A 25,183-nucleotide genomic window follows, 5' to 3' on the forward strand; every position below is an offset into this window, starting at 1 on the left:
GAGCTCCAAAGGGCTACAGAAAGGGAAAGTGTTTAAAGGCAGGACAAAGAGGTCATAAACAGGAGAAAGGATTATTTTAGGCAAAATTACCTCCCTTTGGGGTCACAAGGATCTTCTTAGGTGGATTATCTTATCTTCCTTTGGGGGATGGAGAGGGCCCATGTGGCAGATTACCTCATTGGTGCTGACCAGAAAATCCTAGACTGACCAGTTAGACTACATTCCTGGAGAAGGTTGAAGCTGCAGTTAGGTGATATGTTAAGTCCTGGTTTGGTGATGTGTACCTACCAAAAGTGACTCCATTTCGGACCTGTGGTTTTCTTTTTCACAATTTCCCCCTTTTCGATCAGACTCTTAGCTTTACTGAGAGATGTGATCAACATTTAAGGTATTAGCACCACTCTCAGCTACTGCTGTGAAATTCTCAGTTTTTGTTTTTCCTTCGGGTGGTATCCAGAGGTCATGATGTTTTTCCTTACCCCCTGTGACATTCACAGGTCAAGGCTTTAGGTTTACAATCTTTAAGTCAGTCATCTCTTCATTCCTTTTCTGATGTGCCAGTCTTATACGAAATCACTTGCTTGGTGTTTAGTGGCTGCAAACATGCGTTTAAAGCTTTTGAGAGAACACACTGCACCAGGGAGTTTATTATGATTACAATAAGCAGGAGAGTTCTTAATATCTAGAGGGCACTTTGGAGCCTTGGTCCCCAAGACCCAAAGCAATCAAAATCAAATGAGTCAAAGAAAGACCCCATTGAAGGAGTCACCTTTAGTAAAAGCCAAGTGGTTTGCTCAGTGATCTTATGTAATTGAGTTTCAGCTTCTCCAGAAATGTTAATTCAGGTGCAGCTGTTAGTGTTTGCCACCGCACAGACACCTCCTTGCTCAGCTAAAAGATAATCAAATCAAGGGCTATCCTGTTACCAAGAACAACTTTGGCCAGAGAGTCTAAGGACCTTTGTTCAGCAGCTATTGTCTTACAAATGGAGTTTGCAATATCTTCAAAGGCTAAGGAGAGGTTTTCTGATTATATTGTCATTTAACATGTACTCTTAACCAGGGAAGTATGGCCCTGTCAAAGGAAGTGAATCCTGAGTCCCGAATGCCTCCTGCTAGGTCCTTTCTAACAAAACAATGTAAATTTGAGGGAGTCAACTAGTGTGATGTCTCAGTTCGCTTGTGAAAAGTTAGGGGCTCAGTTAGATAATGTAAGAGGCATTGCCCAGTTATGCGCCAGCCATCCAGGCTTTCTTAGGTCTGAGAAGGATGATAAGCACTACAGGCAAAGTTAAGTCCTGTGAGGGCACAAACCATTCTCACTAAGGTGGTGGTGTTAATGGATTCATTCACAGGGATTGTTGGATTTGCTTGTTCAAGCCAGGGGTCAGTTAGATTTTTTCCTAGCCTGAAATAAAAAGTCGATCTAAATTCCAGAGGTTACCCTTCTTTACCAGTGGCCTGGGACAGACAAATGATGCTGTCATTGTTCCAGACCCATGCCAGACTAGTGGAAAGAAAAGAAAGAAGTGAGAGTTTTATATTTAGCAGAAGCATTAAGTCTTGATCTGGTATCTTAGGAGGAAGCAGTCTACATGGATGTCAGCTACTTCTCTTCCTTGTCAATTTGATTTGGAGGTCTCCAGCATCTGTCAGGACCAGATATCAAGTGGAGCCTTCTTCAGCTGTGAGGTGTATATCCAAGATTCAAGCCCCTGAAGTTTGATTGTCACCCAGGTAGTGAGGAGGACCTGGTATAGTTTCTTACAAGGAGATTTAAGAGCCATCTTTATTTTTACCAATTAATTTTTTCAATCTTAAAGTTATCAGAAAGTCATATTTGTCAAAAAGTCCTTTCTTTAAATATCCTTGAAATTGAAGCACTTTTGCAGGAACACTAATAAAAGCATCAGAGTAAAACAGTAACTGTCTGTAAATGACAAAAAAGACTTAAAAATGTCCATGGTTAAATATCTGATGAGAGTTCATTATAATGGAATTAACAAGGAAAGTTGTTTATTTTTGTAACATACAACATTTTAAGATAATAACTGGAATTTTGACTGATGACATTATACCAGGACATATCAGATTTCTAGGAATTTCACACAATTTCCAAAACACTTAGAACATATATCTATATAGACACAACATAAAAAGGCTTAGTATTACCTCTTATTTGACAAAGCTTCCCATGTAATTTAACATATGAAATAAGCTTAATTGGTTTAACATCTCCCTTTTTATAAGGAGAGAGAACAATTTGCTTGTTTTTTAACTATGTTTAGATTACCCAAAAAATTTCACTAGACATTAGACAAAGTCAGCTAGCATCCCAAACTAATTTTTCTTGTTGACAAATTTTGTAAGAGGTAACATGAATTCATTTGATTAATAAACCCAGGTGAAATGAGTTGTATGTCTGCATTATGTTAAGTGTTGATAACTCTAAAGACATGTCTATTGTAATTAAATCTGCAAGCTTAAGCTAGTATTCATACCAAATATTTTCCCAGATCATGTGAACCAGAAAAGCATTAGGGTTAGTTTCTATAATATTTTTGAGAATTTGATGAATACTAAGCACTTGTTTGTTTAAGCCAATTAAATAGAACTATTTACAAATTAGTTTTGGTAATACCATCCACAGATGGAAAAATACCACATATCTACAAAACATACAAACAAACGCAAACAGAGACCTTACAGTTTCTATTTTAAAATTTTAGCCATGAGACAGGTACAATAATGTAAAACTCACTAGTTATTAAGAAGTTGGATCTAAGTTGTTTTTCTGGTAGATGAAATAAGTTAAGGTTACCTGCTCAGATTGCTAAAGCCTTTCACTAATATCTGTGGAGAAACACTAAAAAGATTTTTATTCACCCAAGTTTCAAGTGACATTTCCCCTTTCATTTTTCTTCGGATAAGAATTACCTCCCTGAACTTCATACTTTAACATTTATATCTCAGAGGCACAGGTAAGAATGCAAATTTGTCCAAGGACTTTGGTTTCCTAAAGCCAATCATTTATAAGCATTTGGAGATGAACAGGGGAGGTTTTGGGATTGATTAAAGACATTTTCACTGCCTGTAGAGCTGCATTTCTAGTTTTGCAGGGATTTGTGAGACTGGGACAGTTGCTCTCAATTCCTCAAGGAATTGGGTTGTAGCCTAGATGCTAAAGGACTGACAGCAAGCCATCTGTGTTGGAATGCTTTTTTCTCCATCTGGGTACATTTAGCTTAGAGGAGGAGGCAAAAAAATTTTTTTCTATCAGGCACTGAATATCAGCTTGCAATTTGGCCTAGTTTCTAGTTATAAAGTTATTAAATCCTTTGGAATATCTTGTCAGGTTTCAGCCACGACAAGCAGGGACAAGCAATGAATACTTCTGGCAATAGTGAATTCAAGATGTGTCCCCAAGAAGGGTGCAAAAGATGTCATCTTCACAAGATCTAGAGTCACTCCCAAAGATAGCCAAAAGAAAGAATCAACAACTTGCATGTCTCGGGCAGGCAGAAAGCCAAGCCAGGTTTTTAGGACATAAAACAAGGGAAGAAAGAAGGTAGTAGCTACCTTTGGAAAGAAAGGATCAATAACCAATCTGTTTGGATTTGGAAAGGAAGGGACAGCATGAAATTTTATTTCCCTCTCATGACTGGGCACTACAGACAGTGACCCAGGAGAGCTGGCTCTGGTAAGAATTCTCGCCCATGGGCCGGCCCCGTGGCTTAGTGGTTAAGTGCGCGCACTCTGCTGCTGGCAGCCCGGGTTCGGATCCCGGGCGCGCAGTGAAGCACTGCTTCTCCGGCCATGCTGAGGCCGCGTCCCACATACAGCAACTAGAAAGATGTGCAGCTATGACATACAGCTATCTACTGGGGCTTTGGGGGAAAAATAAATAAATAAAATTATAAATAAATAAATAAATAAATAACCAATCTGTTTGGATTTGGAAAGGAAGGGACAGCATGAAATTTTATTTCCCTCTCATGACTGGGCACTACAGACAGTGACCCGGGAGAGCTGGCTCTGGTAAGAATTCTCGCCCATGGGCCGGCCCTGTGGCTTAGCGGTTAAGTGCGCGCGCTCCGCTGCTGGCGGCCCAGGTTCGGATCCCGGGAGCGCACGGACGCTCCGCTTCTCCGGCCATGCTGAGGCTGCGTCCCACATACAGCAACTAGAAGGTTGTGCAACTATAACATACAACTATCTACTGGGGCTTTGGGGGAAAAATAAATAAATAAAATTATTAAAAAAAAAAACTCATCCTGCCAGAGCTTCTGCACACCAGCCTGCCCTCCGTGCTGCCTTCAACCTCACCCCATGCTTTGGATGGGGGAGATAGGTCTGAGAGCCTGTCCTGTTTCCTTGTCAATCAATTCTATAATAAACTGTTTCTTCTTTCAAAGACTGATGTGCCCCAGTATCAGCTTCTCTGCACGTCAGGTGGTGAGCCCTTGCTCAGTAAGAGTAATAATTAATAGACTTTTTTTCCTGAAAGGAATAGATATTTGGGGTTTTCCAGTTGAATTAGTAAAAGTACCTTATAATTTTCTTCCTGTTTTCCACAGAAAGGCTGGGTTTAAGTGATTTTTGCTGGATTATTCAAACACTGGGTTTGTGTCATTTAAAATAACAATGATGTTCCAAAGCATCTCCAGTGGGGAGCAGAGACCTGCACTCAAAGACCCAAGCTAAGGCCCCTTTGGGCCTGCAAAGGGAAGGACTGGAAGGCCCAGTTGTTCTTCCTGGGGAGCCTCCCCCTGCAGGTGTCCTACTGCTCACACCCCCCATGGAAGGAGCCTCTATACTGAGAGGAGCTGCAGAGCCCTGGAAAGCTGGGGGTGCGTGTGCTCATGGGGGTGGGGAGTGATGCCCTTTCTGAGGTTGTGGTCATGCTTCCTTAGGCCTGGACATTTTAAACATTTTTTTGAGTTTTGCATCCACACTGTAGGTGCACTGAGAGTGTAATTTGTGCACACTGAGAAAGTCTGAAGATCAGGTGTTCTATCTCCTGGACAAAGGGTTTACAAATTTTGGTGTTCATTTGGTTTGGAATATTTAGCTGAATCCGGCTGAGAGTGTCCTCACTTGTGAGAAGGGAAGCCTGGGGGAGGCAGTGCTTCCATGCTTAAGGGAGAGGGGAGGGTGTGTGGAGCTCCCAGAGTTCATTCCTGTGGCTGCTCAGGTGTCTCTACCCTCCTTCACCAGGCACAAGGCCACTTTAGGGGTTATATCAATCAGGAGTGTTTAAACCCTAAATTGGGGAATATGGTCAACTTTGTAAGTGTAGGCTCTCATTGTGAACTGTAGGCAAGCAGGCTGCTTCTATGAGCTGATTTGAATATTTGTGTTTCTGTCCTTGGATTCCTTTATCAAGTGAAGATTGTAGCCTTTTTTTTTTTTTTTTTTGTGAGGAAGATCAGCCCTGAACTAACATCCATGCCAATCCTCCTCTTTTTGCTGAGGAAGACTGGCCCTGAGCTAACATCTATCGCCAATCCTCCTTTTTTTTTTCCCCCCTTTTCCTCCCCAAGGCCCCAGTATATAGTTGTATGTCATAGTTGCACATCCTTCTAGTTGCTGTATGTGGGCCGGACAAGCAGTGCGTCAGTTCACGCCCAGGATCCAAACCCGGGCCACCGGTAGAGGAGCACGCGCACTCAACCGCCAAGCCACGGGGCCGGCCCTGCAGCCCTTTGATTCTAGTTGCCTTTAGCACTTTGGGTTTTAAAATGTACATTGATTGAGTGATATGATGTTAGCAAGGCAAGAATATTGTGGAATGAAACAGAATATTTTGTTGCATTTAGACAAGAGAACCTCAAGATGTGAGATGGGTATATTCAAGTTCTCAGTTGCATTTTCCTATTTTAGGTCAGTTTTTGTGTGTCCATGTCCCTAGAGAACTTTGACATTTAAAAGGCTATACTATTCTTAAGGCAAATGAATTCCTATTTTAATGGACGTGAGGAAAAAGCACTTGAATTTTCTGTTTTCATTGATGTGAAGAAACAGGTCAAAGCTTATGTAAATCTTTGAAATTCCTAGTTTATTGTAGTGCTTAAATGCAAATCTCTAATGTCTTATAATATGCTACTCATTCCTGAAAATATCCCCAGTGTGAAATACAATGGAGGGACAAACTATAATGCCCTTTGTCCTTTCTGTTACAAAAGGATTTCTAAATTTTTATTGTCTGCAGTTTTATATTCATTAGTGTATAAAGGATTAAATCTTGCTGTGGTTTCCTGTTTAGAAATGTTAAAATTAAATTCATTTTAAAAAGCAAAAGTTAATTAAAAATAATGATCAACAATTGGGAAATATGTGTATAGTAATTCATCTCCTTATTTTAAACAAATAATGCATGGAAGATTAAGAAATTCCTAAGAGAGGAAAGAACCTTAAGAAGACTCCCTGCCTGCACATCCTGCCGCGCTCCCCTGCTCTCACTCCAGCCCCCCTCAAATGACCAGTTGTGATCACTGCTTCATCTTCCTGTTAGTGCTTCTTTATGTAAAAACAAGCCAGTGTGAATGCCTATTATTCTTACACTGTTTGTCCTTGTACTGAGTGGCCAGGGTCCACATATTTGGTGTTTGGCTTCTGAACACTTAAGCCTCACCCCTCCCTTTCCCCTAGGCCTTCTTGTCTGGACGGGCTGATGAGAAAGCCTGGAGGCTCCTGCACTGTGAGCTGCTGCTTGCTGGGCAGCTCCTCCTGTGAGCTGTGCTGCCCTGTGTTGTACTGTTGATGCCACAAAAACTGGTTCTATGTACAGAGAAGTCCTATTTGGCAGTTTTAGTTCCCTTGGGAATGAGAGTCTGGGAATGGAGCCCTCCTTAATGTGGTCCTGGGTTATGTCTTCATGGAAACTATCTGTGTGTTTAGAGTGAAGGTGAGACTGAGGCTGGGGTTGCCTCAACATTATGGGGAATCTGGAGTTATGAGGATGATTATACCTGTGAATGAGCTGAGCCCCTCAGATGGTCACTGGTTAAAGAGCAGTTATTTCAGAGAGAAAAAGAAGAGACATGAAACACAGCCAGTAGGTGTTGCGATTCCAGAGGGCTCACCGGGGCCTCTAGGTAACTCTGCTGCTGCTGCCATCCCTGCATGTATTGCAACAGAGATCCTGACCCTCTGGGTTATAGTGGACAATACCCACAGTCTGAGTTTGGCTCAGGAAAAGGGTTAGTTCAAGCTCAACTTCAGACCGAATTCCTTAAACTCTATAAAGCAACCAGTTCTCATGGAGGAGCCTTCTAACCCTGATGACGGTGATTTGAGGCGCTCTGGAGGAGGACCTTAAGTTGTCCATAGGCTTCTGATGCAAGAACCTGCCCTAGTCCCCACACTATATGCCATTAGAGCTACTGTTTTCCCCAGGTACTGAGATCTCTTGAAAAAACCGGCTCTCTCAAGCACTGAGCATGTGACCCTTTACCTAGGGGCCTATTATGCCTTTGGCCATGAAAACAGACTTCCAGCAGCTCAGCCTGGGTACTGACACCTACTTGTGATATGATGGAGCCTAACCTTGGTCCTCTAGCTTATGTGACCTGCAGGAGGGGCATGGCCTTTCTTTCTTCAGTTCATTGATAGATGCTAGGGTGATGGAGGAGGTCACCCCTCTCCCAGACTCCTTTGTTCCCTGGGTGTTTGGAGGTCACCTCTCTCCCAGACTCTTTTGTTCCCTGGGTGTTTCCTTGGGATTAACTGAATGCACAGCACTGGGGAGTGCATAGACTAAGGATGACAAGACACATTCATACATGACGGAGCTCAGTGGAGAGTTGCTGTCTTCATCACTTAATTGGGATGTCCTATAATCATTTGTGTGAACATAATGTTTCAATTCATTTGGAAAAATACCAAGGAGTGTGATTTCTGGATCTTACTCTATGTAGTAAAAGTGTATTTTGTTTTGAAGGAAATTTCCTGTCTTCCGTTGTAGGGGTAACAAATTCCATTTCCACCAGCAATGAATGAAGATTACCTGTAGCTTCACGTCTTCACCAGTATTTGGTGTTCTGAGTGTTTTGTGTTTCACCTATTTACTAAGTTTTTAATGATACCTCATTGTTTCTTTTTTTTTTTTTTTTTTTGTGAGGAGATCAGCCCTGTGCTAACATCCGCCAATCCTCTTCTTTCTTTGCCGAGGAAGACGGCCCTGGGCTAACATCCGTGCCCATCCTCCTCCACTTTATATGGGACGCCGCCACAGCATGGCTTGCCAAGCAGTGCGTCGGTGCGCGCCCGGGATCTGAACCAGCGAACCCCGGGCCACCGCAGCAGAGCGCGCGCACCCAACCGCTTGCGCCACCGGGCTGGCCCCAACCTCATTGTTTCATTTGCAATTTTCCAGTGACATTTGATGTGGAGCATGTTTTCATTTTGCTTATTTTCCATCTATATATCTTCTTCAGTGAGCTGTCTGTTGAGATCTTTTGCCCATTTTTTAATTGGTTTTTTTGTCTTCTGACTGTTGAGTTTTAAGAGTTTGGATATTCGAGATACCACTCATTTATCTGATAACTGTGTTACAAAGGTTTTCTCTTACACTGTGAATTGTGTTTTTATTCTCTTAACATTGTCTTTCTATAGCAAGAGTTTTTCATTTTAATCAAGTAAAATTGTTGGTTTTTTCTTTTGTGGACCTTGCTTTTTGGTTTTGTATCTAAAAATTCATCTGTAAACCCAAGGTCATCTAGGTCTTCTCCCATGGTATCTTCTTTTTTTTTTTTTCTTTTTTGTGAGTAAGATCAGCCCTGAGCTAACATCCATGCTAATCCTCCTCTTTTTGCTAAGGAAGACCGGCTCTGAGCTAACATCTATTGCCAATCCTCCTCCTTTTTTTTCCCCAAAGCCCCAGTAGATAGTTGTATGTCATAGCTGCACATCCTTCCAGTTGCTGTATGTGGGACGCGGCCTCAGCATGGCCGGAGAAGCGGTGCATCGGTGCACGCCCGGGATCCAAACCCGGGCCGCCAGCCGCGGAGCACGCGCACTTAACTGCCAAGCCACGGGGCCAGCCCCCATGGTATCTTCTTGAAGTTTATTCCTTTGGCATTTTACGTTTAGATCTCTGATGTGTTTTGACTTAATTTTTGAGAAAGATGTAAGGCTGGTGTCTACATTCATTTTTTTTTTTGGTGAGGATGATTGGTCCCGAGCTAACATCTGTTGCCAAGCTTCCTCTTTTTGCTTGAGGAAGAGTGGCCCTGAGCTAACATCTGTGCCAGTCTTCCTTTATTATTTGTCTGTGGGATGCCACCACAGCATGGCTTGATGAGTGATGCGCAGGTCCGTGCCCAGGATCCGAACCCACAAAGCCCAGGCTGCTGAAGTGGAGGGCACGAACTTAAGCACTACACCACCAGGCTGGCCCCTCTACATTCATTTTGTGTGTGTGTGTTTGCATGTGGATATCTGCTATTTCCTCTAGTATTTGTTTAACAGGCTTTATTTTTCATTTGAATTGCCTTTCCTTCTTTTTCAAAGACCTGTTCACTATGTTTTTGTGGGTCTATCTGGAAAGGAATTGGCTCACTCATCCTTCACCCATGCTATACTATACTCTCTTATTAATTCTAGGAGTTACTTTTGTTGTCATGAATTCTCTCAGATGTTTCACAAAGACAATCATGTCATATGGAACAAATGTTGTAAATTTAGCTCCAGATTTTGTGAAGATGTTCTTTCTCAAGAAGTGGAAGTTCTCCTCTATTACTAGCTTATCATAAATGGATGTTGGATTTTATCAAATCCTTTTTCATTTTCATTTCCCTCTCCTTTCCTTTCTGATATTAGTAATTTCTGTCTTCTATCTTTTCTTTGGTATCTTTACTAGAGGTTCATCAATTTTATTCATCTTGTCAAAGAACCATTTTTTTATTTTAATTTTCTTCATTGGTTTTCCACAATGATAATGATTTCCTTTCTGAGTTTTATAATTTCTTTAATTGTGCTTATTTGGGGTTTAATTTGGTTTTCTTTTTATTTCCTAAGGTAGATGCTTACATTATTTATTAGAGATCTTTGGTTTTTCCAGTTTGTTTGTTCAATGACATAAATTTCCTTCTAGGCACTGCTTTTGCTGCATCCAAGAACCATTGGTATGTTGTGTTTTTATTTCATTTAGTTCAAAATATTTTTTTTATTTCTCTTGAGACTTCTTTGATCCTACGTATTATCTAGATGTGTGTTGTTGAATCCCCACATACTTGCAGGTTTTCCAACTATCTTTCTGTTATTGACTTGTAGATGAATGCCTATGTGGCGTGAGAGCATATTTTGTATGATTTCTGTTCTTTCAAATTTGTTAAGGTGTGCTCTCTGTCCCAGAATGTGGTTTGTCTTGGTGAATGTTGCATGCGAACTTGAGAAGAATGTATAGTCTGCTCTTTTTATATGAAGTATTCCAACATTACAATGAAGTCCAGTTGTTTCATAGTGCTGTTCAGTTCACCTCTTTCCTTATTCATTTCCTGCCCGCTGGAATTCATAGTTCGTAATAAAGTGTGTTGAATTCTGCAGCTGTACTGCTATATTCAACTATTTCTTCTTGCATTCTATCAGTTCTTGTCTCATGTATTTTGCCCCTCTGTTGTTATTCACATACACCTGAAGGATTGCTGTGCCATCTTGGAGAATAGACCCCTTTGTCAGTATCTAATGCCCCTCTCTATCCCTGAATTTTCCTTGGTTTAAAATCTGCATTGTCTATAATTCATATAATTATGGCAGCTCTCTTTTGATTAGTGTTGGTATGGTCTGTTTTTCTCCATCACTTTACCCTTCATCTGTCTATGTCTTTATAGTTAAAACATATATATAATTGTATTTTTTGAAATCTGATGTTACTGTGTGTTTCAATTTTATCGAGACCATTGATGATTGAAGTGGTTTATTTATACAATTGGATTAATATTTTCCAAACGTTTTACTATTTTCCATTTTTACCCTTTTTGTTTGTTTTCTTTTTCTCTTCTACCATTTTTCCATCTTCCCTGGCTGAGATTGAGCATTTACTCTGACTCTTTTTTCCTCCTCTCTTAGCATATCAGTTACACATTTTTTTTTTTTTTGTGAGGAAGATCAGCCCTGAGCTAACACCCACGCTAATCCTCCGCTTTTTGCTGAGGAAGACCGGCTCTGAGCTAACATCTATTGCCAATCCTCCTCCTTTTTTTTCCCCAAAGCCCCAGTAGATAGTTGTATGTCATGTTTGCACATCCTTCTAGGTGTTGTATGTGGGGCGCGGCCTCAGCATGGCCGGAGAAGCAGTGCGTTGGTGTGTGCCCAGGATCCGAACCTGGGCCGCCAGTAGCGGAGCACGCGCACTTAACCGCTAAGCCACGGGGCTGGCCCATATCAGTTACACATTTTTTAAGAAACATTTTTTTTGTGGTTGCCCTTGAGTTTTCAGCATACATTTACAACTAACCCACCTCCTCTGACAAATAACACTATAGCATTTCACTGTTTTGCAAGTACCTCTTAACATACTAATTTCCCCTTTCTCATCCCTTGTCACATTGTTGTCATTTATTTCACTTGTCCATAAGCTTCTCATTACCAAATACATTGTTGCTAATATTATTATAAACAAAATGTCACTTGTTATATGAATTATGAGAAATATAAAAGATATTTTACCTACATTTTTTCTTTTCTAACCTTTACCTTTATCATTTACATTCTTTCTGATAAATTTTTGAACACTTCATTCAAAGAAGGTGTACTCATGACAAATTTTGTCAATTTTTGTCTCAGAAAGTCCTTATTTCTCCTTATTAAGGATAATTTTGCTCGACAGAGAATTCTAAGAGTGTGTTTTTATGTTCAAAACTTTAAATATTTCACTCTACTCTGTTCTTTCTTATTTTTTAAAGCTCACTTTTCCCCCCTCAAAGCCCCAGTGCATAGTTGTGTATCCTAGTTGTATGTCTTTCTAGCTCTTCTATATGGGATGCTACCTCAGCATGGCTTGATGAGTGGTGAATAGGTCCATGCCCAGGATCCGAATTGGTGAACCCCAGGCTGCCAGAGCAGATCACATGAACTTAACTACCAGCCCAGCCCCTACTCCCTTCTTTCTTGCATGGTTTTTGAAGAGAAGTCCAATTTAATTCAGATCTTTGTTTCTTTATACCTGAGGTGTGTTTCTTTGGCATTTCTCAATACATTCTCTATCTTTGATTTTTCTCTAGTTTCAGTGTGATATCCTTGGGTGTGCACTTTTGTAATTTATCATGTTTAGTGTTCTCTGAGCTTCCCGGATATAGACTTTCCTGGCTATCATTAACTTAAGGATATTTTGGTGATTATTACTTCACTTGTTTGTTCTGTTTCTTTCTATCTTTCTTTTCCTTCAGGTATTCCCAATATATCTTTTTAAACCTTCTGTTAAAGAGGGTTCTCCTAGGTTCCATGGATATTGTGTTCTGTCTTTTTCGTTCTTTTTGTCTTTGCATTAGACTCTCATGAAATAAATTTTCTGTTTGGCACAGGCCTTTTTAAGTATAGAATATTTGGGACATATTTCAAAATGACATCTTTTTTTTCTCTTTGCTCATTATGGAGACACTAGCTTGCCAGATGACCACAAGGATCCCATGGATCTAAGAAGAGTTTTTCATTTCAAGTTTGTTCATTTTCTTCTTGTGAGATCAAGAATGACAGCTTCTAAATTCCTTAAGTGCAGGGTCAGAAGTTGGCAGGGCATCATCTAGAGTGTCTGGTCAGGAAACACTTTCTGTTGAAGATAGAGAATTAGATTTTGTGTTCTTTTGGAGGAAAGCACTGTTAAATCCTTCACATATTTTATAATCATGGGCAAATTTACCATCAAACCATTGTGAACTCCTCGCAATCTGCAATTTTTAACCTGGCCCTCAAGGCAAGCAAGGCCCAGGGTCCGCTGTTAGTGTTTGACCTGAAAGAGCTCTTATGGCACATTATTATCTCACTGTCTGTTGTAAAAATTGGTGATAAGTAGCTTTGAGGCACATGAGTATAGGGATTTTATGGTCTAAGTTGCTGTGTTTTCTTCCTTGTGTCTGAGCCCTAAGTTCCAAACAACTTTTTTTTTTAATTGTGAAATTTTTGTTGTACATTATTATCAGTCACCATATAAGTGCATCCCTCCACCCCTTGTGCCCAGCCCCACCCCGCTAGCCCCTGGTAACCACCAAACAGTTCTATCTGTCCATGTCTTGGTTTATTTTCTACATATGAGTGAAATCATGCACTGTTTGTCTTTCTCTTTCTGGCTTATTTCACTTAACATAATACCCTTCAGGTCCATCCATGTTGTTGCAAATGGGGCGATTTTGTCTTTTTTTATGGCTGAGTAGTGTTACATGGTATATATATACCACATCTTCATTATCCAATCATCAGTTGAGGGACACTTGGGTTGCTTCCATGTCTTGGCTATAGTGAATAATACTGTGATGAACATAGGCGTGCATAAGCCTCTTTGGATTGTTGATTTCAGGTTCGTTGGGTAGATACCCAGTAGTGGGATAGCTGGATCATAAGGTATTTCTATTTTTAATTTTTTGAGGAATGGCCATACTGTTTTCCATAGAGGCTGCACCAGTTTGCATTCCCACCAGCAGTGGATTAGGGTTCCCATTTCTCCACAGCCTCTCTAGCATTTGTTGCTTTTTGTCTTGGTGATTATACCCATTCTAACAGGTGTAAGATGATTAGTGTGGTTGTGATTTGCATTTCCCTGATGATTAGTGATGTTGAGCATCTTTTCATGTGCCTATTGGCCATCTGTATATCTTCTTTGGAGAAGTGTCTGTTCATTTCCTCTGCCCATTTTTTGATTGGGTTGTTTGTTTTTTTGGTATTCAATTGTGTGAGTTCTTTATATACTATGGAGATTAATCCCTTGTCAGATATATGGTTTGCAAATATTTCTTCCCAGCTGGTGGGTTCCCTATTTATTTTGATCCTAGTTTCATTTGGCTTGTAGAATCTCTTTAATCTGATGAAGTCTCACTTGTTTATTTTTTCTTTTGTTTCCCTTGTCTGAGTAGACATGGAATTCAAAAAGATCCCTTTATGGCTGATGATGAGTAGTGTACTACCTATATTTTCCTCCAGGAGTTTTATAGTTTCAGGTCTCACCTTCAGGTCTTTGATCCATTTTGAGTTAATTTTTGTGTATGGCAAATAAGATGGTCTACTTTCATTCTTTTGAAAGTAGCTGTCCAGTTTTCCCAGCACAATTTATTTATTTATTTTTCTTTTTAAGATTTTATTTATTTATTTTCCCCCCAAAGCCCCAGTAGATAATTGTATGTCATAGCTGCACATCCTTCTAGTTGCTGTATGTGGGACGCGGCCTCAGCATGGCCAGAGAAGCGGTGCGTCGGTGCATGCCCGGGATCCGAACCCGGGCCGCCAGCAGCAGAGCACACGCACTTAACCGCTAAGGCACGGGGCCGGCCCCCAGCACCATTTATTGAAGAGACTTTCCTTTCTCCACTATATGCCCTTAGCTCCTTTGTCAAAGATTAGCTGCCTGTAGATATGAGGTTTTATTTCTGGGCTTTCAATTTTGTTCCATTGTTCTGTGTGTCTGTTTTTGTACCAGTACCATGCTGTTTTAATTACTATCGCTTTGTAGTATGTTTTGAAGTCAGAGATTGTGATGCCTCCAGCCTTGTTCTTCTTTTTCAGGATTGCTTTAGCTATACGGGGTCTTTTGTTGCCCCATATGAATGTTAGTATTCTTTGTTCTACTTCTGTGAAGAATGTCCTTGGGATTCTGATTGGGATTGCATTGAATCTGTAGATTGCTTTAAGTAGTATGGACATTTTAACTATGTTTATTCTTCTCCAAGTGCATGGAATATTTTTCCATTTCTTTATGTCATCATTGATTTCACTCAATAATGTCTTATAGTTTTCATTGTACAGGTCTTTCATTTCCTTGGTTAAATTTACTCCTAGATATTTTATTCTTTTGGTTGCAATTGTAAATGGGATTGTCTTCTTGAGTTCTCTTTCTGTTAGTTCGTTGTTGGTATATAGAAATGCAACTGATTTCTGTAAGTTGATTTTGTACCCTGCCACTTGGCTGTAGTTGTTGATTATTTCTAATAGTTTCCAGTGGATCCTTTAGGGTTTTCTATATATAAGATCATGTCATCTGCAAACAGCGAGAGTTTCACTTCTTCGTTGCCTATTTGGATTCCTTTTATTCCTTTTTCCTGCCTAATTACTCTGGCCAGAACCTCCAGTACTGTGTTGAATAAGAGTAGTGACAGTGGGCACCCTTGTCTTGTCCCTGTTTTCAGAGGGATGGCTTTCAGTTTTTCCCCATTGTGTATGATTTTGGCTGTGGGTTTGTCATATATGGCTTTATTATGTTAAGGTACTTTCCTTCTGTACCCATTTTGTTGAGAGTTTTTATCATAAGTCGATGTTGGATCTTGTCAAAAGGCTTCTCTGCATCTATTGAGATGATCATATGGTTTTTATTCCTCATTTTATTAATGTGGTGTATCACATTGATTGATTTGCAGACGTTGAACCATCCCTGTGTCCCTGGTATGAATCCCACTTGATCGTGGTGTATGATCTTTTTAATGTGTTTCTGTATTCGGTTTGCCAATATTTTGTTGAGGATTTTTGCAGCTATGTTCATCAGGGATATTGGTCTGTAGTTTTCCTTCTTAGTATTGTCTTTGCCTGGCTTTGGTATCAGGCCTCGTAAATGTGTTGGGAGGTGTTCCATCTTTCTCTGTGTTTTGGAGTAGTTTGAGAAGGATTGGTATTAAGTCTTCTTTGAATGTTTAGTAAAATTCTCCAGAGAAGCAATCTGGTCCTGAACTTTTATTTTTGGGGAGTTTTTTGATTACTGTTTCAATCTCTTTACTTGTGATTGGTCTATTCAGGTTCTCTATTTCTTCTTGATTCAGTTTTGAGAGGTTGTATGAGTCTAGGAATTTATCCATTTCTTCTAGATTGTCCAATTTATTGGCATATAGTTTTTCATAGTATTCTCTTATAATCTTTTGTATTTCTGTGGTATCTGTTGTAACTTCTCCTTTTTCATTCCTAATTTTATTTATTTGAGCCTTCTCTCTTTTTTTCTTGGTGAGTCTGGCTGAGGGTTTGTCAGTTTTCTTTATCTTCTCAAAGAACCAGCTCTTTGTTTCATTGATCCTTTCTACTGTTTTTTTCATTTCAATTTCATTTATTTCTGGTCTGATTTTTATTATTTCCCTCCTTCTGCTGACTCTAGGCTTTGTTTGTTCTTCTTTTTCTAATTCTGTTAGGCGTAGTTTGAGGTTGCTTATTTGGGCTTTTTCTTGTTTGTTAAGGTGGGCCTGTATTGCTATGAGTTTCCCTCTCAGGACCGCTTTTGCTGCATCCCCTGTGAGTTGGTAAGGTGTATTTTCATTTTCCTTTGACTCCAGATATGCTTTGATTTCTCCTTTAATTTCATCAATGATCCGTTGGTTGTTTAGTAGCAAGTTATTGAGTCTCCGCAGCTTTGTCACTTTCCCGGTTTTTTCCTTGTAGTTGATTTCTAACTTCATGGCATTATGGTCGGATAAGATGCTTGTTATGATTTCAATCTTCTTAAATTTATATAAGCATGCCTCGTTTCCCAACATATGGTCTATTCTTGAGAATGTTCCATGCGCGCTTGAGAAGAATGTGTAATCTGCTGTGTTTAGATGGAGTGCTCTGTGTATGTCTCTTAAGTCCATCTCATCTAGTTTTTCAATTAGGTCCATTATTTACTTATTTATTTTCTGTCTTGATGATCTGTCCATTGATGAGAGTGGGGTGTTAAGATCCCCTACTATTATTGTGTTGTTGTTAATATCTCCTTTTAGGTTTGTTAATAGTTGTTTTATGTATCTTGGTGCTCCTGTATTGGGTGCATATATATTTAAAAGTGATATGTCTTCTTGGTGGAGTGTGCCTGTTATCATTATATATTGCCCCCCTTTGTCCCTCATTACTTGTTTTATCTTGAAGTCAACTTTGTCTGATATAAGTATGGCAACACCTCCTTTCTTTTGTTTGCCATTAGCTTGAGTTTTGTCTTCCATCCTTTCACTCTGAGCCTGTGTTTGTCTTTAGAGCTGAGATGTGTTTCCTGGAGGCAGCATGTTGTTGGGTGTTGTTTTTTAATCCATCCCACCACTCTGTCTTTTGATTGGAGAGTTCAGTCCATTTACATTTACGGTAATTTTTTTTTTTTTTTTAAAGATTTTATTTATTTTATTTTTTGCCCCCAAAGCCCCAGTAGATAGCTGTATGTCACAGCTGCACACCCTTCTAGTTGCTGTATGTGGGACTCGGCCCCAGGATGGACAGAGAAGTGGTGCCTCGATGCGCACCCGGGATCCGAACCCGGGCCGCCTGCATCGCAGCGCGCGCACTTAACCACCAAGCCACAGGGCCGGCCCACATTTACGGTAATTATTGATACATGGGGGCTTGTTGTTACTTTATCGCTCTTTTTCTGGTTCTTTTGCATTTCTTTTGTTTCTCGTCCTGTATGTTTCAGACTACCAATTTAGTTTGGTAGTTCTGTATGAGGGTTCTCTTAGTTTTCTCTTTCTTTATCGTGTGTGATTCTGTTCTGATTATTTGGTTAGTCGTTACCATGAGGTTTGTATAAAAAAATCTCGTGGATGTGATAGTCCATTTTTTGATGACCTCTTATTCCCTTAGAGTAAGTCGATTCGATCCCTTTCCTCTTCCCGTTCTAAGTTATTGTTGTCGCATCTTATTCCTTCTTGTGTTGTGAGTTCGTGTTTAACATGATGAGGTTGTATTTATGCTTGGTGCTTACCTTCCCTTGATCTTTGGTTTTATATTTAAGTGTTTGCTAATCTCTTTTGATGGAAGACTGCAATTTTTCTGTTTTTGTTGACTATTTTCCTCCTTGTTCAAAACTTTGAATCCCCTTTCTCTTTTTTTCCTCAGGGATGAGGGCCTTCTTGAGCACTTCTTGTAGTGGGGGTCTTGTGGCAATGAACTCCCTTAGTTTTTGTTTATCTAGGATAGTTATTGTTTCTCCATCACATCTGAAGGATATTTTCGCTGGATAGAGTATTCTTGGCTGAAAGTTTTTGTCCTTCAGAATTTTGAATATATCATTCCACTCTCTCCTAGGCTGTAAAGTTTCTGTCGAGAAATCGGCTGAGAGCCTGATAGGAAATCCTTTGTATGTTATTTTTTTTGTCTAGCTGCCCATAATATTTTTTCTTTGTCCGTGACTTTTGCCAGCTTTACTACTATATGCCTTGGAGAGGGTCTTTTCTCGTTGATATATTTAGGAGATCTGTTTATTTCATTCACTGGTATTTCCAGCTCCTTCCCCAGGTTTGGAAAGTTCTCAGAGATTATTTCTTTGAACAAGTTCTCTACTCATTTTTCCTTCTCTTCTCCCTCTGGAATACCTATAATCCGTATGTTGGATTTCCTAATTGAATTAGATATTTCTCGGAGAGTTTCTTCATTTCTTTTTAGTCTTAGTTCTCTTTCCTCCTCCATCTGGAGCATTTCTGCATTGCTGTCCTCAATATTGCTAAGTCTTTCCTCCATATTGTCAGCTCTGATGCTTAAGGCTTCCAGATTTGTCTTTATCTCCTCTATTGAGTTTTTCATCTCTAGGATTTCTGATTGGTTTTTGTTTTTATAGTTTCAATCTCTTTTGTGAAGAAACTCCTGATTTCACTGAATTGTCTGTCTGTGTTTTCTTGTATTTTATTAAGCTTTTTTATGATGGCTATTTTGAATTCTCTGTCATTAAGGTTTTACATTTCTGTGCTTTCCGGGTTGACTTCTGGGTGCTTGTCATTTTCCTTTTGGTCTGGAGATTTAATATATTTTTGCATGGTGCCTGTCGTTGTTGGCTTACTTTTCCTCATAGTGAAAATATATGGTCGCAGTTTCCTCTTGCTGCCACTGGGTGGAAGTCAAGGGCTCTGTATTCTGGCCTGCCTCAATCCATGGGCCCTCTCGTCAGCCCCTGGCTGATCTGAGGCATGGCTGAGTGGAGGCTGCTGGTGGGGAACCGTGGGAACAGCTGGAGCTGGAATGTGGGAACAGCTGAGACTGGAGCGCAGCTAGGCTGAAGCAGCTGGGGCTCAGGTGCAGGTAGGTTGAAGCAACCGCAGGTGAAGTGCCACTGGGCCAAAGAAGCAGGAGCTGGAGTGCTGCTGGGCCAAAGAAGGAAGAGTTGGAGTGCTGCTGGGCCAAAGAAGCTGGAACTGGAGTGCGCTGGGCTGAAGAAGGAGGAGCTGGAGCGCCTCTGGGCCAAAGAAGCTGGAACTGGAGTGCGGTGCCAAAGTTGCTGGCGCCAAGTCAACTGGAGCCTGAGCACAGGCCAAGCCGAAGCTGCTGGAGCCAGAGGTGGTGGAGGGTGGTCAAGCCAAAGGAGCTGGGTGGGGAGCACAGTCCAGCCAAAGGAGCTGGGGCCGTGGCATGGTGGAGCTGGGGAAGCTGGGGCTGTGGCTTGGTCCAGCTGGAGCAGCTGGGGCTGCAGTGTAGTGGGGCCTGAGCTGCCACTGCCTCTGGTGTGGGGGTGCAGGCTCACCCCATTGCTGTCGGGCTCGGGCGCCTGGGGGCTGCTGCCTGTGTGGGTGGGACGGTCATGCTGCCCCTGCTGGTGGGGCCCAGATGCCTGGGGGCCACTGCCTCTAGGGACGGGGCTGAGCTGAAGCGCCACTGTGCTGAAGCGCCAGTCGGGTAGGCCGGTTGGGGGATGGGGTGCTTACTTTCTCCTCCCCGATCTCAGAGGTTTCTCGTCTTGCTGTCACTCTCTGCTCTCCTCAGGGGCTAGATTGTTGAAACTACCCTCACAACAGTTCCACTCCCTCCATATGGGGATCACCTCTGGCTGTGAGGGGTCTTGGAGAGCGCCGGTTTTCACGCAGCGAGCCGCCCCCCCCCCCCAAGAGCCACATGGTCTCGGTCTCTGGACCGCAGTCCTTGGGGAAGGAAGGGAGCTCCTCTTACCTCCTTCCACTCACTCTGGGGATTCCAGCACCTCAGTCCTTGGGTGTACAGCTGCCTGGGTGCCTCAGACGTCCCCTGTGTTGTGTGAATAGCTTCTGTTGGAATATGAATGTCATTTTTGTTGTGTCTTAGAGGGGGAAAGTTCAATGGGGGAAGCTCACTCCGCCGTGATGCTGATGTCACTCACCCCAAATAACGTTTTAGCCCCATCAAATCATGTAGAGTGAGAAAGAAAAAACTGAGTCTATAGTAAGTACAACACAAGTTAAAAGCATTGCTTCCTCACCAGAATATTTACATTTAGACAGCTGCCTCTGATTACTTGTAATGATTGCCTGGAGTACTTTAGGACAATGTGGCCAGCTGGGCTTTGTTAAAAGTTTGATTTCTACAGGCCTCCTGGACTCTCTATTTGATGATTGGACCAGACAAAGGAGCTTCCAGTTCTTCGCTATGATTTTTCCATTGAAACTTCATACAGATTTGACCCTTTGCATCATGGAGTGCTATAACTGGTGGGTAATAAGAAAGGTGAAAGAATTTTTCTCACAAGGAACCATCAGTCTTTTTTTTTGGTGAGGAAGATTAGCTCTGAGCTAACATCCATTGCCAATCTTTCTCTTTTTGCTGAGGGAGATTGGCCCCGAGCTCACATCTATGCCCATCTTCCTCTACTTTATATGTGGGATTCCTGCCACAGCGTGGCTTGATATGTGGTGTGTAGCTCTGTGCCTGAAATCCAAACCTGTGAATCCCAGGCTGCCAAAGCAGAGCATGCAAACTTAACCACTATGCCACCAGGCTGGCCTCAAGGAACCGTCAGTCTTAAAAGGATAATATTTGTTTCCTTTGTTTAGAATTTCTGTCATTGCCCAACATGCTCTAGACCCTATGAATAGAGAAAAATACAATGTTATGTGATCACATTAAAACGTGTAATTTCCATGTGTTCATGATGCTGTTAAATTGATGATGACATGTGTACAGAAAAACTGAGTTTTTGATGATCATGACATAGAATTAATGTTTGAAGATGACAGAATCATATGTAAAATTCCTACAAATGGACTATAGGTCCCCACTGCTGTTACACTTATGCATCCTACTCTACACATATATGTGATGTTTTAGGACTCACCGGACATTGAGGATGTGGCTGTGAACTTCACCCCAGAGGAGTGGGCTTTACTAGATCCTTCACAGAAGAAACTCTACAGAGATGTGATGCGGGAAACCTTCAGGATCCTGGCCTCAATAGGTAAGAATGAGGACATTCCTTCCCTTCATCAATTAGAAAACAAGTGTTCCTTGCCCATCAACATTGTTTCAAGCTGTAGAATGTGGAAACAGGGGATATTGGTTAATAAACTAGAAATGGTCATAGCTCATCGTGGACTTAGAATCTAAAAATTTTTCTATAATTTCTAATGCTTTGAAATTCACTCTCTGGGTCTGCATTTCAGGAAAAGCATGGGAAGATCATGATATTGAAGATTAGTACAAAAACTAAGAGAGATACAAAGGTGAGTCACACTCACAATAGAAAACAGTGTCTCACATGAGAATTCTGATATTTTATGAAATTTCGAAAAGAAGCAAACAAGGCCGGCCCAGTGGTGCAGTGGTTAAGTGTGCGCGCTCCATTTCGGCAGCCCAGGGTTCGCAGGTTTGGATCCCGGGCACACACCGATGCACTGCTTGTCAGGCCATGCTGTGGCGGTGTCCCATATAAAGTAGAGGAAGATGGGTACAGATGTTAGCTCAGGGCCAGTCTTACTCAGAAAAAAAAGAGGAGGATTGACATTGGATGTGAGCTCAGGGCTGATCTTCCTCACAAAAAAAAAAAGCAGCAGCAAACACAAGAAATAATCCTTGGTTCAAATTTAGCTATTCTTGGGAAGTTTTCAACAAATATACTTTCTGAAGTATGTTGTAGAGGTTCAGTTTTTGCAAAATAGTTCACTTGGAAATGTATTAATAAATCCTATATAGGAATATCACTGTTTAGATAATAACAAAGGTGAAGTTCTCTTGCAGAGTATTCAGTACATTCGATTTCTGAGTGTTCAGACAAGAGAGAAAACCTAAACTTTTCTGATAAATCATAATATAACAAATATAAAGTCATTAATGACAAAAATCATTAAAAATGTGCTTCTCATTTTTTTCAGAAGTCAAATGGTAGTGAGACTCTGTGAAAGTGAAGAGGGTGGTCAGTGTGGAGAAAACTTCAGCCTTATTCCAAATCTCAATCTGAACAAGAAAACTACTGGAGCTAAATCATGTGAATGCAGTGCATGTGGAAAAGTCTTCAAGCATCATTCATCGCTTAATAGGCATGTTAGATGTCACACTGAACCCAAACCATATGACTATGAAAACTATGGAGAGAAGCCATATAAATGTAAGGAATGTGGGAAAGCCTTCACTTTTCCCAGTTATCTTCAAATACAGGAAAGAACTCATACTGGAGAGAAACCCTATGAATGTAAAACATGTGGTAAAGCCTTCCGTTTTTCCAGTAATAATAAAGTAAATGAAAGGAGTCACACTGGAGAGAAACTTGATGAATGTAAAAAATGTGGGAAAGCCTTCAGTTGTATTAGTTCTCTTAGAAAACATAAAAGAATTCATACTGGAGAGAAACCTTATGAATGTAAAAAATGTAGTAAAACATTCAGTTCTTCCAATTCTCTTCAAAAACATGAAAGAAATCATACTAGATAGAAACTGTATGAATGTAAAAATGTAGTAAAGCATTTAGTTTTCTCAGTTTACTTCCAGGACATGAAAGAAGTCACACTGGAGAGAAATCCTATGAATGTCAGTAAAATGGGAAAGTCTTTAATTCTCATGGAAACTTTCAAGGATATGTGAGAACGCACACTAGAGGAAAAACTATGTAAATGTAAAGAATGTGGGAAAGCCTTTTGTCATCTCACTTCTTTCTGAAGGTATGAAAGGACTAAATTGATAAAAACTTCTTGAATGTAAACGGTGAGGGAAAGACTTCAATTAGCCTACATCCTTCTATATGTAACTCCCACCAAAAAGAAATATAAATGTAAGTCATGTCAGAAAGTTGATGGAAATTAATTTGCATGTAATGTTCTAGAAAACTTCCAACATGAAAGAGTTGTTATAAAAGTTGTAAATATATTGTTTACCAAGCCTCTTTCTTAAAGTGCAGCATTGGATTGTGGATTTCTATTAATAACTTTCAGAAATGAATATTGAGTTGAGATAATTCTGCAAGTCATCCTTCATTAGTATTACATAAAGATTAATAGGTGGTGCTTTTTTCTTAAATCAGTTAATGATATTTTCTCTTTAATTGTTTTAAAATATTTTAATTGTTCTGTTAAGAAGACATTAAAAAATGACAGTTGTAGTCTTTGAAATATTTTTAATGGCCTTGAATTGCAGTTCCAGGATATGCCTAATCTGTTTTACGTATTGTACATTTCTTAGAGAAAGCTCCTTTTCCAAAGTGGTGAGTATAGGAGCCTATTTTAATTTTCCATACTTTTAAACAGTTGGAATAAATTTTTACGTATGGCAAGAATATCAAAGAATATACTTTCCAGTGAATTATTATTTTCATATTAGGGCTTTTGCTCTTTGTCGTTCCTCTGGCTGGTATTTAGTGAATACATTTGGAGTTAAGTAGAGGCTTGTGATAGGGCAACAAATTCTAGAGCTGGACATATCACCCCCATATTGCATTATGTCATTGAGGGTAATAAATATGAAATAGATATTTAAGAATCCATTGCCTTTATGGTTCCATGTTGGAATTCACCAATAGCCTCACTTGCGTGAGATTTGGAAGGCAGAAGCAAACAAGGCATTGGTCAGATTTTGGAGCCACCATACTGGGAGAGAGACAGTTACATAGGAGCTTTAAGGACACCATCTTCCAGCCCATTTTCTGAATTATTTGCCCTTCTAGTCAAGAGTAACTTGAAAACCACAAACAACTGTTTGATTTCCATTTTCTTTTTTTTTTGGTGAGGAAGATCAGCCCTGAGCTAACATCCTTGCTAATCCTCCTCTTTTTCTGAGGAAGACTGGTTCTGAGCTAACATCTATTGCCAATCCTCCTCCTTTTTTTTTTCTTCCCCAAAGCCCCAGTAGATAGTTGTATGTCATAGTTGCACATCCTTCTAGTTGCTGTATGTGAGACGCGGCCTCAGCATGGCCGGACAAGCGGTGCGCATCGGTGTGCGCCCGGGATCCGAACCCGGGCCGCCAGTAGCGGAGCGCGCGCACTTAACCGCTAAGCCATGGGGCCGGCCCTGATTTCCCGTTTCCTACAGGTGTATTTTCCACTGGTGTTTTCACAAGTTTCATGTCAAAGATCCATTAGAGTTAGAATATTTCTGTAAGGCCTCTTGTGTCCACCAGGAAACTAATTCAGACTTCTGTACTTGGGAGTATTCTCTGATTCTCCTCTTCTCTAGGTGATAGCTGTATAAGGTCTAATGTGTATAGGAAACAGCTCATGCTGTTAATAGTGCTAGTGAGCATGTTTCCTGATTCACCATGACATCTACAGTGGGGCATAAAAAGAAGGACCTGGGAGTTTGTTTCTCTGCTGCATTGTGCAGTGGCTGCCTGGACCCAGGTCTTCCATGTGAATACAATCACCTTTCTCGTATCAGGAAGACGGTGTGTTTCCTGTTACTTGTAGCTGAACGTATTCCCCCAATATGTTTTGAATAACATTTGATTGTATGTCATTAAAACTATATGCATTTCCTTGAGAAATGAACACTTCTATAGTTGTTTCATTGATATATTTTATCAACTGGTTTTCATTTCATCAGAATATATTAAAATTCATTTTAATTATGGATTTTCAGATATACTTTCCAGTTTTCTTTGTTTAATCATCATACATTATGAATCAGTTTTATCATGTGCATACAAATTCAGGTATTTTTTCTCAGGCAAACTTTATTTTTTATTCTTTTATACTTGTAATTTTTGTCATGAAACTAACTTCTCATTCATACATAACCCAAAACTAAAAAATCATGGTTTTTTCACTGACCTGCAGAATTGCATCTGTAGTCAAAGAGAAGAGAGTAATGACTTCTGAAAAGAATGACCACGAACCATAAAGGACTGTGAGGTATAACGGTAACACGGTGCTCAAA

At 40.5% G+C, this 25,183-nt stretch overlaps 1 protein-coding gene across 1 annotated transcript in view; it reads left to right on the forward strand.

Moving 5' to 3' along the window:
• LOC147912108 (uncharacterized) overlaps nt 1–24,879 on the forward strand; it is a 40,650-nt gene extending 15,771 nt beyond the window's left edge. Inside the window, 4 exon segments of the mRNA XM_087426023.1 lie at nt 20,416–20,536; nt 21,153–21,279; nt 22,193–22,761; nt 22,764–24,879. Of these exon segments, the coding sequence (XP_087282149.1) occupies nt 22,200–22,761; nt 22,764–22,852 (651 nt within the window). The 5' untranslated portion in view covers nt 20,416–20,536; nt 21,153–21,279; nt 22,193–22,199 and the 3' untranslated portion in view covers nt 22,853–24,879.
• Nucleotides 24,880–25,183: the final 304 nt, after the last annotated feature.

Source organism: Ceratotherium simum, chromosome 39, assembly GCF_057802395.1.
Source record: "Ceratotherium simum simum isolate JZ-2026a chromosome 39, ASM5780239v1, whole genome shotgun sequence".
In the NCBI taxonomy this organism is placed as follows: domain Eukaryota; kingdom Metazoa; phylum Chordata; class Mammalia; order Perissodactyla; family Rhinocerotidae; genus Ceratotherium; species Ceratotherium simum.